Below are 16,051 nucleotides of genomic sequence, written 5' to 3' on the forward strand. Positions count from 1 at the left end.
CTCTCGAAGGCCCCGCTCAGCCTCCACCCCCCACCTCCTTCTCCCCCCGAGAACCAAACACGTAAGGCAGAACACCGGCCTGCCGCAAACCCCCCAGCGGAGCGCGGCCCCCACCGCGTCCTCCCGGAGCCGCCAGGCCCCGCCTTACACTGGTTGTGCGTGGTGTGGTTCTTGGACTTGGCCATGGCTGCACCTGCCGGAGAGAGAAGCACGGCTCAGCCCGGCACGGCCCGGCTCCCCCCATCCTCATCCCCCATCCTCATCGCCCAGCCCCACAGCCTCCGCGCCCCCCCCCGCCGCTCCGGCCCCCTGCCCAGCACAGCCCGAGCCCGGCGGGCCCTGCCCGGGCTCTCCCTGCGGACCGGGGGCCGCGGATGGAGCCGGATGGAGCGGAGCGACACCCACCGCCGCTGCCGCCGAGCCGGAAGAGAACGGCTCACCGCGGGGGCTGCTGGGAACGGAACTCCGCGCCGGCTCCGGTGCGCAACAAGCGCCGCCACGGGGAGGTTCCGCCCGGAAGCCCCGCACCTCTCGGCTCCCCTTCCCGCACCGCCCGTTTGTGCCCGGCCCCTGCACCGGTACCGGTACCGGTACCAGCCCCGGTGGCTGCGGCCTCCGCTCCCGCGCCGGCCACGCGAGTGGGGAAGGACCCGCAGCAGCACGGCTCCGCGGCCCCAGCGACGTGGCGGACCCCGGTCCTTCAGCGACATGGTTCCCCCACAGCACGGTCCCGCACTCCCAGAGTTCCCCTATAACACGGTTCCTCGCCGACACAGTCCGTCCCCCCACCGTGGTTCCCCGCCATTACAGCACCGTGCGGGCCGGGCGGCCCCGGGACCCGACGGCACCGCGGCGCTTGGTGCCACTGCTGCATCGCTGGAAGCACGGGGCCCCAGCCCACGGGCAGCTGAACTCAGGCAGAACCCCCTGCACGCTCAGCTGTCCGTGCCACTGATGCGCAGACAGACCCCACAGCTCGTTAAAGCTGTACCGCAGGGATGCTTTATTCAGCGCTGAGGCGCATGGGGGATCGCTCCTCCAAAGGCACGCGCACCTCAGCATCGTCTCCCCTTTGCATTTATGCTCTGAAGTTATACATATGCATGAGGTTGCACAACACGCCTATACATATTCATGTCCTATCCCCGCTTTGTAGTATAATGAGCTAAGAAGTCCTTTGCGCCTGCGCAGTGCCTCCTAGTGCTCGTGGGTGAGGGTCTCAAGATGAAGTCAACGAGTCTTCCTCGAGCCTGACCTTTTCACCCCTAGTCGTTACACGTGCTCCCTGGAGGTTTGGTCATTGTCCAAAGTGCAGAGCCAGTTTCAGCCAACCTGGGTGTTGAAAGGACAGGAATCAAATCACAGTCCCTGCCTCTTAACAACAGCTATGTCCTTACACCTTGTTCTAGCATATACGGCGAGTACAGCAAGCATGACCGAGTAGTAACATCGTTAAGCAAGTGGCTTCATCTATCCCCTTGTACACTGCAAGTATGATAAGCATGAGCAAGTAACACTTAAGCAAGCAGCTTGACCTGTTGGTTAACCCTTCACATCACCACCCTGGCACAGGGACGTGTTCAAGGCCAGGCTGGACGCGGTTTGGTGCAAGCTGCTCTAGTGGAAGGTGTCCCTGCCTGTGGCAGGGGGCTGGAATGGGTGAGCTTTAAGGTCCCTTCAACCCACTGCAGCCTGTGATTCTATGACTCAGATCACACAGAGCATATTTTCCTCACAGCAGATTCATTAAGCGCTCATTTGCCCTTGCAGAAAGGCTGTGAACAGCTCTGTTCATTTTCAAACCCTGACAACAAGCAGCTTTGGCTCTGCCACTTTTGGGACCCCCAAACCCGCTGCTCCTGGGCCCAGCATACCTGCAGCTGCACAGGGGGATCCGTGCTGTGCCTGACCGTGCCTGGCCGCACTGGCCCACAAGGTGAAAGTCTCACTGCTGCAAAATATACAGACCCAAGACTTAGACAATTTAGTACCTGAAAGACAGTAAAATGGTCACCAAGATGCGCAAACGAAACTGTGTCTACCCACGGTGCAGCTGCTCTGCCAAGGTGCCCCCTGAACCAGAACACTAATGCGATTTTCCTTTGATGACAGCAAGGCCAGGCGCTGCTGGCACAGGCAGCCCACTCGGAGGGGACTGGATCCACCTGCTCATGGCCAAGGGTTGGAATTAAGTCTCGTGGTAGCTTCTGCTACCCCAGCCACAGGGAGCTTTGTGATACTGGCTATCAGGGAGCCCCAGTGGTGATGCCATGGGGAGGCATTTGTGGTTATGGACTGGGGCATCTGCCACGGGGAAGTGTGAAAAGAAAGAGGGGAACCAAGAGCCAAGGTCGCCCAAGCTTGCTGGGTTGTACCTGTGCAGAGACTGCTGCATTTGGGTTGTATCTGTGTACAGACTGCCGCATTTGGGTTGTATCTGTGTACAGACTGCTGTATTTGGGTTGTATCTGTGTACAGACTCCAGCATTTGGGTTGTATCTGTGTACAGACTGCTTCATTTGGGTTGTATCTGTGTACAGACTGCTGCATTTGGGTTGTATCTGTGTACAGACTGCCGCATTTGGGTTGTATCTGTGTACAGACTGCCGCATTTGGGTTGTACCTGTGTACAGACTGCTGCATTTGGGTTATATCTGTGTACAGACTGCCGCATTTGGGTTGTACCTGTGTACAGACTGCCGCATTTGGGTTGTACCTGTGCACAGACTGCCGCATTTGGGTTGTACCTGTGCACAGACTGCTGCATTTGGGTTGTACCTGTGCACAGACTGCTGCATTTGGGTTGTATCTGTGCACAGACTGCTGCATTTGGGTTGTACCTGTGCACAGACTGCTGCATTTGGGTTGTACCTGTGTACAGACTGCCGCATTTGGGTTGTACCTGTGCACAGAGTGCCGCATTTGGGTTGTACCTGTGCACAGACTGCTGCATTTGGGTTGTACCTGTGCACAGACTGCTGCATTTGGGTTGTACCTGTGCACAGACTGCTGCATTTGGGTTGTACCTGTGCACAGACTGCTGCATTTGGGTTGTACCTGTGTACAGACTGCCGCATTTGGGTTGTATCTGTTTACAGATTGCCGCATTTGGGTTATATCTGTGTACAGACTGCTGCATTTGGGTTGTATCTGTGTACGGAGTACCGCATTTGGGTTGTATCTGTGTACAGACTGCTGCATTTCAGTCCAGGATTGCTGTGCTTTCAGATGGGAACCTTTGAAAAATGAGTAAGAAAAAGGCCAGGCTTTTCCACATTGTGGTTGAATGGAAAAACAGTGCATCTTCTTATGGCATTGCCTTTCACAGGAGAGGCACAAGTGAACTGCCTAAAATAACGCACCCTGGAAAAAACAGCCCAGAGACCAAAGCCCCTGGACCAGGACATGGGAGAGAGAACTGGTCCTTTTGTCAGTGACTGATTGCTTCCAGAGCTACTCTGCCTCAAGTCTGGATAGCTGTGACCAAGCTCTCCCTATTAAAAAAATGGGGAAAAGTCTTGAAAACTGTATTTGTTTTTTTCTCTCTGGGCCACTGTTATTACCAAATAGTGTAAACATAGATGAAAATACCCATATTCTTCTGGCGTTGTGCAGCTGGAACATGAGGCTCTCCACAAAACCCTCCCTGAAACACAAAATTCTGACTTTATAAATTATGGGGTTTCTAAATTTTTTCCATTGTAGGGAGTTGTGGTCATCAAATATTCAGGCATTTCCACGGCCAGCTAATTGCAGCCAGCACCAGAGAGAAAGCCTGGCTTTCCTGATAACCCAAAGAGCCAAGCTCAGTGGAAGATAAACCTGATTCTGAGAGGCAGGTTTGCCTCCACTGTGTTGCAGAAGGAAACAGACTGCCAGGTTCCCTTATCCATTAGGGTGTGAAAACTCTTGATCTTTTTCACTCCTTTCTGAGCCTTCCTTTGTAGGAAGAAGCAGAAGGGTTTATTTTATGGTTCCAGCTATGTTTTCCAAGTTCTTTCAGTATCTCACTGCAATTATTGCTGCTGGAGCTCCCTGGGAGCCATTCACAGCTGCTGCTGGGGCCTCATGAGACAAGCAGTCACTCAGATGGGGATGAGGGAAGCTGTGCTTCATGCCCAGGTGATTTACAAGACCTGTAAGCCAAATCATTAAAATAAAACTGGAAATGCATTCACTTCATGGGACTGAGAGTAATGCATTTAGGATGGTTCATAAACCGCTCCAAAACAATGCAGGCTATCAGGTAAAAAGGATGAGCCAAGGCAGGATCAAGACCCCCCTGTGCTCTGATGAGCAGCAGTGTCTCTAACTATGGTATGACTGAGAACGGCTGGGCAGTTCAAAACCTTCAATCATACTTGTAGTGATTACAAACTTAATTAGTGCATGTTAGCCCAAGTGTCCTCTATTAAAGGAGCTGTGCTCATTAAACAGGACAGTAATTACTCCAGCTGCATAACAATTATGGAAAAATCATAGGTTAAAGTAGAAATCTCACAGTGCCTTTGACAGCCGCGTTATCTCGATGTCCTTGCACCACACACATTTATGCCGATTGAGCTCTGTCAGGTTTGCCACGGTTTTCATGCTGACACCACATGTCAGCAGATTGCTCTCATCTTGCCTTCTCCCTCCCTGTAAGCTGACACTTGGACCTAGGGTAATGAATTTCCGTAACTTCCCCCATTTAGTAATGCCAGTGACTCAGAGCAGCTTGGCGCCCAAGCCAAGCACTCCATGGGTATAAATCAGGAAAATATTACTAATTTCCAGGAAAACACTGCAATCCACCCCAAACGGGATATGGGCAGGATTTTGGTCACATCTTATGCAATATTTTGTTCTGACTGGATGTATATCTACAGGAACAACAGCTGCTTCGATTCACGGCTATACGAAAGAACATCTCCTTGTTCTGGGCGAAAATGGGGCTGCCCTAACCTCTGCATGGTGCTTTGTGAAACAGGGCTGCTTCAGAGCTGTTGGCTATCCAGTGTGGTGCTGAGCTAGGCTGCGTTTTACAAGGAGGGCTTGAAGTGAGGTTGAGGCCAGTCATTTCCCAAGCCATTGGGACATTTCCTCCCCATTTCCCCAGGAAGAAGACAAGGAAAGGCCGTACTGACATAAGATGCTGGACACAGTGTGACAGCGTAGCCCTCCTGTGCCCTCGTACAGAGGCAGCCTCTGCTATGTGGACCCTCCAGGCTGGACAAAATCAGGGATAACAGTTTCAGGTGTCGATTAGAAGGAGTCCAGCTGGCTTTGCTTGACATGGACTAAAAGCTGACCCCTCCTGGAGAGCGATCAGCAATGGGAAAGCACAGCGATGCTTTTGGCTGTCTTAGCTGGCTCCCAGGGAAGGTGTTGCTCCGAGGGCGCTTGCCACTCATCACCCTTCATGCTGTGCTCTCCACGGACACCACTGGAGTGGAGCTGCTGTGTGCAGGGCTGCACCTCCATCAGGGCCGTTCTGTGGGATATGGCCACCTTCATTGCTGTCCTTTCCCCCAGGGAGCAGAGGCTGAGCTCACTGGCACGTCCCCGAGAGGTCCCTGCATGGGTGGGATGTGGTGGCTTTGGGGCAGTTTTGGGGTTGTTCCCAGCTTATGGGCAAGCAGGACTTGGCTGTGCTGTCAAGGCCGATCTAGTGATGCTGGAAGTCCCCAAGGACAAATGGCCAATACGCCTCCAGAGAAGCCACACAGAGAAGCAGAGACATCAGCACATGGAGGCACTAGAGGGAGCCTGAGCATAACAGATCCCGCTCTTGGCTCAATGTGGGAGCACTGGTCCTGCTGAGGGAGAAGGGACCAGGCAATAACAGCAGACACAGCACTTTCCCCTCTTGACCTGCTGGGGCTTTTTTTTTCCCTGACAGCTGTTATACTCTTCTTAAAGACCCGAAGAAATACTGCTTCACTTATAGAAAGTGCTGATCTGCCAGCAGCCAGACAGCTGGCTCTGTGCAACTGGTGCAGTCATCAGACTGGAGGGCTCGAGAAAGCAGGAGTTACTGCAAGGCAAAGGGGAGCCGAAGTGCTAACCCACAGCCACGGCTTTCCTACAGGATGGGGAGCTGTTGTGACACAGCCCTGCAAGTGCCCCTGGGCTGACGGCAGGGACCTGGGAACAGTAACTGAGGCTTGTGTGCTCTGCTTGGTGTACTCCAGTTAGCACATGAGGAGAGCTGGGCCACTGGAAGAGGCTGGAGAGAGGCAGGGCTTTTATTCCCCTCAGCAATGTTTTCATTGTGCTGGCTTTGGAGGAGGAACAGGGTCACTGCCTCAAGATCTAGTTGTCTGAATCTCCCGCTCCCATCACTGTCACCACGGCTCAGCGCAAACAGCAAGAGTCCCTGGGTTAGCTACAGATGAGCGTCAGCACAATGATGGGGCAGGGACTAGGGAACAAACACTTTGCACTGGTGTTTAGCCACAGTGGGGGGACAGATGTGTTTGTTCCAAGTACACCTGCAAAGCATGCCTTCTTTTACAGCGTTTGCAGTGGGCCAGGGTTTCCTTCGGCACGATAATCAATCTTAGCCCAGCAGGAACCAGAGAAGCATCCAGAAGACAGGAGAGCAGGGACTGTGAACAAAAGCTCCATCGCTCCTGGCTGCCTTGGAGGCCTTCATTCCCCACAGAGACCATCCCAGACCCTCTGCAGACGTGTTCCTGTAAGCAGCTTCCCACCATGAAGGCAGGCAGACAAAGCAGGCAGCAGCCTACAGTACAGCCGTGACCTTTCTCGCCAGGCCTGCCACCTCCTCCCGCTCTCCCCAGAGCTGGCACTACTAACAGCTGGTTTCCTCCTGTTATTTTTCCACCTCCGCTCCTTCCTCCAGAGGGGAGGTTGTGCTGGTGGCCCACGTACCGGTGACTCACAGGCTGGGACCCGTGAGGAGCCAGCTAAGCCTGGCCAAACTTAGTAACATCTCATTTTCCATTGCCTACACCCTGGATGATGCTTCTGGCTGGGCTCGTCACTGGAGACCTTCTCCAGCTACCTGCAGGGTTGGGGAGGACCAGCTCAGTTGCGTTTCCTCTAAGTTTTGGCAATGCAGGTGCTGGGCTGAGACACAGCAGCCCTTGATACGGATAAATTCCTACTTGGTGAGCGTGTATCCAGCGTGCTGATAGCCAAGAACCATGAGATGTTCTAGACATCAGAAAGGGCTTTCCAGGCTTGGGAAACACGTAAACAAAGATATAAACAGGGGAAGTTTAGATTGGATATAAGGAGGAAATTCTTTCCTGTGAGGGTGGTGAGGCACTGGAATGGGTTGCCCAGGGAGATTGTGAATGCTCCATCCCTGGCAGTGTTCAAGACCAGGTTGGACGAGGCCCTGGGTGAGATGGTTTAGTGTGAGGTGTCCCTGCCCATGGCAGGGGGGTTGGAACTTGATGATCTAAAGGTCCTTTCCAACCCTAACTATTCTGTGATTCTATGACTGCATGGTAGCTGCATTTTTCTGGAGGCTTTTGAGTAACGTAAGGGGAACTTAGGGCTTTAAAAGCTGTTACAGTTACTGTGTGTCAATCACCCGGGGCCAGGTGGACCCAAATCAACAAATGATGACTTCAAGCACATGAAGTGAAGCTGGGGCACCTGCAAGGTGGGGAAGCACGGTCTGCAAAGGTGAAGGGGCTGCTGTGGCTGGAAGCTGGGAATGGATGCCCAAGGCTGCCCCAAGCAAAGCAGGGAGACAGAGCTCTGGGCAGATGCAAGGCGGCCCGTGCAGGGCTGCGTGTAGGGGGAACGCCCGGAAGGGAGCAGCCGCGTGCGCTCAATCCCATCACCTTAATGGGATTTTCCAGAATACTTTGGAAGTTTTGCTGACGCCTCCCAAGGCCGGGGTGAAGCCGCCGTGACGCCTGCTCACCCTGCACCCCCCGAGAGCCCGGCTGCTGGCAAGGAGCGAGCGGATGCGCAGGCACAGCATGCGCGGAGCAGCTGATGGCGGCAGGGGAGGAGGCACACGGAGGCGGCTGGGAGAAGCAGAGAGGGCTGACCTAAATAGATGCTGAGCTAATTTATTCATCTCTTTGCTTTTATTATTTAACGCGCCTTCGAAACAGCTCAGGACTTCTGGTTCCTCTCAGCTCTGCTGCTGACGTTGGGATGGGGTTATTTTTGACCTGATTCTCACATCCATCGTGCTGAAAAGCACAGCACAGCCTTGCTCAGCACCCCGCGCACCCACCAGGCAGCCAGGCATGCTATGGGGAGCGCCAACACAGCCACTTTCGAGCCAGGAAGGATTTAAAGTTATTTTGAGCTTTTGCTTCACCTCCCGCCTGGGAAGGTGCTCGCATTTTGGCATGCTTTATGCATTGTTAATAGGGAGATTTATCTCCCATTTAGCTGGCTGGTGAGAGGATTGGTGAGTTCCTACAGCACGAGGCAGCCTTCAGCCTCCACCGACATCTCCCCCATGCAGGGTGCCAAACGCAGCCCTGGGCTCTGCAGCATGGAGGCTTCCAAGGAGAAGCCTGTCTCACCTCCAGGCAGCCTCCTCTCTCCTCACATCCCAGCAATTCCTGCAACACTGTTCGGGAGGAATTTATGACGAGGACACGGAACCCCCGCCGTTGGGAGAGCAGTTTGGGCTGTGGTTCACCCCACAGGCTGCACGTGGCCCCTGTGAGCCCATGGCACGTTTCAGAGGTGCTGCGGCTCAAGAGCCACAAGTTGAGGAAAAAGAATTGCTGCCTGTGCAGGTTGTCTGAAGCCAGGCACCACTCCTGCGCAGGCACAGGGGGATGGACAGAGCTGCTTACCAGGATTCAACCTGTGCAGCACCAAACTTGCGCTGTGCAGAGCCCTTTCATTTTGTTTCTCATTAGGGTTCATCTCTCGATGTACGAATTCAGAATCACAGAATCACAGAATAGTTTGGGTTGGAAAGGACCTTAAGATCATCCAGTTCCAACCCCCCTGCCATGGGCAGGGACACCTCACACTAAACCATCTCACCCAAGGCCTCGTCCAACCTGGTCTTGAACACCGCATGGGATGGAGCATTCACAACCTCTCTGGGCAACCCATTCCAGTGCCTCACCTTCCTTATATCCAATCTAAACTTCCCCTGTTTAGGGGAGTGTTGTATCCAATTACAGGGGAGTATCCAGGGGAGTGCTGTATCCCAATTTAGGCCAGAATCTCTGTTATGGTTTCTTTAAACAGGATTATTCATCAACCTGATTGATTCCATAACGATTTTTAAGCAGTAAAACGAGCACTGATGCTATTCAGCTCAGCAGCAAAGGCAGTTCAGCTCATGCTGCCTTCACACTGCTGGAGAATTCCATGATGCTGTTGGGGGTGGGATAGTGCAAATTAGCAGAAATGAAGCAGTTAATGAGGCTGCAAGTCAGAGTCTTCCAAACCAGCAAGCACCAAAGGGAAGCAGCCAGCTGCGGGTCTGCAAAGGTGGGTGCTGCTCCGCCTGGCACAGTCAGGCCCTTCTCCTGCCTTTGCTGGTTAAACCGGGGCAGTGCAAACACTGGGCAGGGTCTCATCCTGGCAACCCACAGGGCGCGCAGCTTTATACTGCAGTTTGTATTTGTGGGTTGCTTTTTAATATAAAGCAATATAGTGTTTAGATATGTTGGTCTGAGGGCCCTGTGAGGCTAAAAAAAGAATGAACAAGTAAAGGACAGAGGCAGCCAAAGTGAATTATCAGGAAAGCTTCAATTTCCCTCCCTATATCCTGGACTGGAGTGCAGTGGATGATGCTCTGATTTTCCTAATGCAAACAGGCACTCTGCCATCCCAGACCCCTGGAGTCCTGGGTTTTGATGCATCTGCCTTAATTGCATAGGGCTCATTAGGATGGAGTTAAAGACAAATGGGACTGGAAATGGAATCCCACCTGGGATTTAGGATCCATCCTGTGGGCACAACTCCTGCCCTTTTCCGTGGCAGCAAGGGACTGTGATGGAGGGGAGAACCAGCACTGGTTTTGGAGTAGGCAGCAGGCTGGTTTTCAGCCTCCAGGTGAGGGATCCAGTTTGGCTTCTGGCTCGCCTTTATCTGCGTGGAGAGGATTACTGGGAAGCCATGTTGACAACTGCTGCAGCTAAAAAGGAAAATGAACTTCCACACACAAACGGGCTGTTTGTGCAAAGCGGAGAGGGAATAAAGAAGCTGGCAAAAAAAGCTGACATTAAAACCAGTGCTTACCTGCAGCTCATCTGATACCATGACTGAAACCTTTCATTTGCAGCAATGTAATCCAAGACGTTCTTTCTGCAAAGCAAGAAAGTAGGTTATTGCTTAGGCAGAGCTGGGGAAGGGGAAGGAGATAAGCAGGGCCTGATCCTGCCAGGTGCTGTGTGCTCCACCCTCCCTTTTCTCACCTCCAGTGAAATCCCATGCTAGAAGCTAACACATAGCAGGGAAGGACTTGCTAATTGCTCAATGGGTGCTGCAATAAATGAAGCATCCATTAAAATAATGCTTATATGACATCAGCAGCTTCCAGGACGTGAAGCACCTTAACCCTCTTTTCCTTAATGGACTCAACAGGATGAGTGAGGGGGGGGGGGCTGGGACAGGGGCTTGGGGCTTTCCAGGACCAGAAACTTTCTGCTGCCTTCAGACCCCATCCCAGAGAGGTGCAGGGGACAAGGGACATTCATCACTTCAGGTTTGCCTTGTTCTCTTGGGTGAGGTGGCTTAGGGCATGGAAGGTTTTTGACAAATACTACCTCTAGCTAGTGGCTCCAAAAGCTTTCTTTGTTAACACAGATGATACGGGGGCCGGGCCGGGAAGGGGAGATAACGCATTGTCATTCTCCTTTGACTTGCACTGGGAGATGGGTTTCAAATCACCTCTTGGCATGCAGGATTTGCAGGTATGCAAAGCGCTGTCACCTGCTATCAAACTGCCTGGGGCAGCGCAGAGATCCTTCCACCCCTGGCTATTGCATCTGACCCTGTCAGGAGTAAATAGTTAGGGAAAGAGTAAAAAGAAACCTCTCCTTTGGCACTTCCCCAGTTCCTAGCAGCAGGGGCACTTCCTAAGCTGCTTGCTAAAGTTTAGTATTTTTCTAAGGAACAGCTGATTCTGTCAATACAGTAATATTCTCATGGATCTCACTTACTGCAGCGGGGCAGGATGTGGCCTGACGTGGCTGGCCTTGCTCTGACCGCTCCATCAGCAAAGCCTCAGGAGTTTTTCACCCTCGGGAGCAGGAAGAGCTGGGCCAGAGTCTCGTGCAGGCAGGCAGACCCCTGCCAAAGAAAACACGTGGGACCTGGTCCAGTGTGGGCATCTCTGTCTGCTGCTTCCAGCTCTTACACTTCTTACAAGGTATGGATGTGGGCACAGGAGCCACTTGCCTGCTGGAGATGGAAGCAGAGCAGTGCAGTGTGTGAAACCAGCCCTGTAGGAGGCTACCACTGTATTTCTAAGAATTCAGTTAAAGAGCTCCCTTCCCTGCCTAGCGCACAGAAAGCAATAGGATGGCAAACCAGCTCTACCTTCTGCAAGCTGGCGGTGCTCCCCTGCACACCCCACTCCCATGCTTTCCTTTGGCTGGATTGCCTGCTACAGCCACGGACCATCTCAGCTTTCCCAGGATGCAGAGATAGCTGTGTGCTTTGCTCAGCAGCACTGAAATCCTTCCCCCTGCAGCACCAAGCAGATCTTGTGCTGTTTCTTTCCCTGCCTTTAGACGTGCAGAAATCCACCCGGCTGCATCTGCTGCTTCATTTTAGCTGTGGTTTTGTATCAAGATCTTTTCAGTAGGTCGTACCAATGAAGAAATCACATCCCCATCAAAACCACTAATGCAAATACCTCTTGGTGCGCTCTGTGCATGCTCTCAGGGCTCACTGCAATCAGCCCATCTCTCTTGGAAGGCTGCTTCTTACCCTGGGTGGCAGCAAAAGGAAGTTCAACAAACGCTGCCATAAATTATTGAGCAGCCCAGTTGCCCTGCCCGGTCACAAAGTCAGTGCTGAGAAACGAGTGACCCCCTCCTTTGCACATAATTCAAACGAAAACATAACTGCACCCCAGCTGCATGGGAAGGGGCTGGGACTGGCAAACAGGCTGGCTGTGGAGTTCACAGTTCCCACTACGAAAGCCTGCATTTTAATGTCACTTTGCATATGGGTTTTGGCTGTGTTTCTCTGAGCCCCAGCCCAGCAGACCACCCTGCATGCTGTGCCTGGGCTGTCTGACTGGTTTAAATACACTTGTCACTTGTTCTGGAAATGGTGCTTAAGGCCACCAGTTTCAGCCTGACACCAGCTGCCCTGGGGGGTAAGGGGCTTTATTAGGGAGATAAGATAACAAGGGCTGTGGCAACACTTCCTTTAGCCCTGCTGCTATCCCACACCCTGATGTGCAGGTTTGCTCTGAGTGTCATCAATAACTGAACTGGTCCCCATAGGAGTGGATGCACTGGGACAAGGACTGCAAAATAAAGGAGAAGCACAGCCCTCCCCTCTTGCACCAGCCTCATTTCAGTATTTGTATTAAGGATGGCCTGATTTACAGTTTGGCCAGGATTAAAACACATTTCCTTCCGCAATGTTTTTTTATGCAGGCTTTTCAAACCACTTCATGAATTGCAATAAATCCTTAGGGACTCTCTGGCAGGGGGATGCCTCTAAATCTCTGTTTACCCTTGGCACCTGACAAACCCAACACATCCAGAGGTGGTGGGGAGGACAGAGTGCCCACCTAAGATCTGGGGGCAGGTGATCTTCAAGCATTTTCCACTCAAGCTCCAACACTGAAAACTCTTTCAAGTGTTTTACGTAAGAAACCAAGCCACAGCACCACAGGGTCAGGAAGAGGATGCAGGACAGATCCCAGGCATCCTTACTGTCCCCGGGCACCTAAACCACCTCTCCTTTCCCCACTACTGTGCATCATCGTGCTACCGCCCCTTCAATAGCTGAAGGATCCTGAAAACTTACAGGCAAAGCTTTCTTGTCTGCAGCAGCCACCTGAACCAACCTTCTGTTCACATGGAAGCACTGGAGCATTTCTTCAAACAGCTCTTCCTCCTGCCATTAAATATTTAAGAGAGGAGCACCGGGGGAAAGCATGTGCTTTTGCTGAGGCAGGATGCACAGTGCTGGGAACCACGGAGAACCACATTTAAATAGCAAGGAGCTGGCAGGTGCTCGCAGAGCACGGTTCAGTTTTAGCTTCCCACTGCCTCCCCTTGCTGTGGTGCTCCCCGCAGCATCCCCAGCATCGCATCCTCATCCTGACAGCTCCTGCACCAGCCCCAGCGCATGAACAAGCACTGAGCACCTGACCTAGCACTGCCTTCCTGCAGGTCCCAGCAGGGGACATGTCTGGGTTGGGAAGGCAGACTGGGGAGCTACGTGCTCTGCTCAGCCACCCCTGGGTTGCAGATTGAGTGGATGAAATCCTATTGACCTGGAAATCAAGTGCTCGTCAGGGCTGATGGGAACACAGCGGTGCCTGGAGCCTGGCCACAGCGGGACAGGAGCAGAGCATGCAGCAGCCCTGGCCCCAGCTGCCAAGGGCTACCCCTACCAGCTGCTTTGTCTCCCCATCACCACTTTCCCTGGCCTGCCTTATTTCGGGAGGGTGGCAGAGAGAGGGTGTTGGTGAATCTGTGCTTTGCAGTTGCTGTAGCAACTGTGGTGTCTCTGGTGGCAGGAGCACACGTTTCCTGCAGCCAGAAGGAGTGTGAGCCACTTAACTGCAAGAACATTAATTTCCTCTGCTAGAAAAAAGCCCCCTCTGCCCCCACCCCTGTGCCCATGTGCCGAGCTGGAGGGATGCTGCTGCATCTTCCTGCTCCTGGGCAATCTTGTGCATGAGCCAAAGCCTCAGCACCTCCTCCAGACCCTCTGCTCCTTGGCAAGGACAACTGCTTTCCCTGAGCCAGCCTCAAAGGCAGCGTGAGTTGCTGCAGCCATCCAGGCTCCTCCCTGGGGTAGATAAGACCTCAACTCATTTCCACATGAATTAGAGCTTCTGCTTTGGTGAGCAAGGATCAAACTTGATCATAACACTCTCAGCAGTGGAGGATCAGCACAAGCTTTGCTAAGTTACTTCCCTGATTAATGACTTTTAAATAATAGAGCCTTTTTCAGAGGCTGGATTCATTGGGTGTCCTTTTCTTGTAAGGTTTTGCCTCCTAAATCCCATTACTCCTCCACTTCCATCATCTTTGTACATCACAAGCCCTGACCCACTCTCTCTTCCTGTTCTCTTTGAGGAACCCGAGAGACAGAGCTCCATGAGCAGCCCCTTGAGATGTTCTGGTGCCTCTTCTCTGAGCCTCAGCAACTTGGCCATCACACTGGTGTTTGACCTTGAGGCACACTGCTCCAGCTTGCCACCCCTGTGTCAGGACCATCCTTTGGCATGTGCCACTGCAGGCACGCACATCCCTTCACTCCATCAGCCTGGTTTGGGCTTCACCTTGTATATGTGACTCATCTTTCTTCCTCCAGAAATGTGACTTTATATTCAGTTCAAATAAAGCATATCCTGCTGGCCTCTGTCCAACACCCCCAGCAGTTCACATCAGCCAGCAGATACCCAGAACAAAGCAAACAAAGCTTAGTAGTAATGCTTTGGTGTTGCTCACCACCCATGGCTCAGGGTTGCATCTGCTTTGGTTTGGTTTGCAGAATTAAGCCCCAACCTTGCACAAATGCTTTTCTAGAAGGCCATGAGCTCTGATCCAGCCTTTTCACCACCTGCCTTTGGGATGGCTGCAGCTGCTGCCAGGGAGAGCAAGAATTGCAAGTAGGTTCTTCATGAGGGGGGGAGGCAAAAAGGGAGTGAGCTGTTCCCACCTTTCCTGCCATAACAGTACACTTTCTAAGTGTTTCCTGCTGGGAACCAAATCTTCCTTCCTCAGGTGGTCACCTTCACCACAAGAGATGAGCAATGCTCAGGCATTCATAGCTGGTGTATTTGGGGCTGCCACTGGAACTCTGCGTTCCCTGGGAAGTGTTCCTGAAGAACAGGTTGGGCAGCTGGGGAATGTTTCACGGCTATTTTCAGCCTGAGACAGTTTCCCTTTTTTTCCTCAAAGTACAACAAAAACCCTGTCAACAAGTCACAAAAGAGTGATCTCAGTCTAAAATACGAGCCCTGGCACAGGAGGGCGTTTGACTGAGAAGCCACTTCCCATCTTTAGAGACTACAAGTATGTTCCACTTCGTCATCCCGAAGGTCTTTAAACGCTTAGGAAAACAGAGTTTGTTTATGCTCAGTCAGAACAGCCTATCTGTTACCTTGAAGGCTGGATGCAGAAAGTTTCCTCAGAAATTTATTGGTTTCATTCCTACCAGTCCGAACAGAAGTTTTCCACGGAGGCTGTCCAAATACAGATGTCTCAATTCCAATTTCCTTCAGTCTTCAGCACGACGTCACATTAATTGTCTTTAAAAGCACTTTTATTAGTTACTGAGAAAGCAGGAGTCTGGCAGCTCTTCTTGACCACAAACTATTCACTTTTGTGAGGTCTCCTTTAACAGCGGTTTGATCCAGAGCAGTGGTTTTCTCCACCAGCAAACTCAGCAGAGCCTGCAGCCAAAAGGACCAGCTCCAGGCAAGGGTTATTGCCTTCAGGTCTCAAGGGCTCCTACTGCTGCCTGGACAAAGCCTTTCTGCCCCTCTCAGGTCTTATCACATCCCCAGTGTCAGGTAAAATGGAGCAGTGGAGGCACACGGTCAGCCTGAGGCCAGGGAGATCCATGAGAGCAGGCATAAATACATATCAAATGAGGCAATTTCATCCACACCTGTGACGCTCTGAAGAGGACTCAGGGAGCCATCTAACATCTTGAGGGAGTTCTGGTTTAGTCTGATTTTGCATGGGGCTATGTTTCAGCCAACAGCCAGCCCGGTGATAACACAGGGAAAAGTGGTCATGAAAAAAGCCAGCAATTCCCACTTCTTCAAGGTCAAGGAAATGATCTTCCCCCATCTGATCTCCATGGGATGCTCTGGGACCGCTCCTGCCAACATTCAGTCATTTCGGAGCTGCATGGGCAGCCAGAAACACAAACTTCCCACCTGCTTCCTCACGAG

The 16,051-nt window shown here is 52.4% G+C and overlaps 1 protein-coding gene across 3 annotated transcripts in view; it reads right to left on the reverse strand.

Moving 5' to 3' along the window:
- RPL29 (ribosomal protein L29) overlaps window positions 1-16,051 on the reverse strand; it is a 45,661-nt gene that overhangs the window by 2,508 nt on the left and 27,102 nt on the right. Inside the window, exons 1-2 of one of the 3 annotated variants that reach the window (XM_062610301.1) lie at window positions 441-452; window positions 149-193 (exon numbers count right to left, since the gene is read on the reverse strand). In XM_062610301.1, coding sequence (XP_062466285.1) covers window positions 149-185 — 37 coding nt within the window. In that variant the 5' untranslated portion in view covers window positions 186-193; window positions 441-452. Of the gene's footprint in view, window positions 1-148; window positions 194-399; window positions 406-440; window positions 453-16,051 lie in introns of those variants that run through there. The other 2 variants (XM_062610300.1, XM_062610299.1) reach the window with 2 other exon arrangements.

Source organism: Pezoporus occidentalis, unplaced genomic scaffold (assembly GCF_034315485.1).
Source record: "Pezoporus occidentalis ecotype Australia unplaced genomic scaffold, CSIRO_AGI_Poc_V1 ctg145, whole genome shotgun sequence".
Taxonomy (NCBI): Eukaryota; Metazoa; Chordata; class Aves; order Psittaciformes; family Psittacidae; genus Pezoporus; species Pezoporus occidentalis.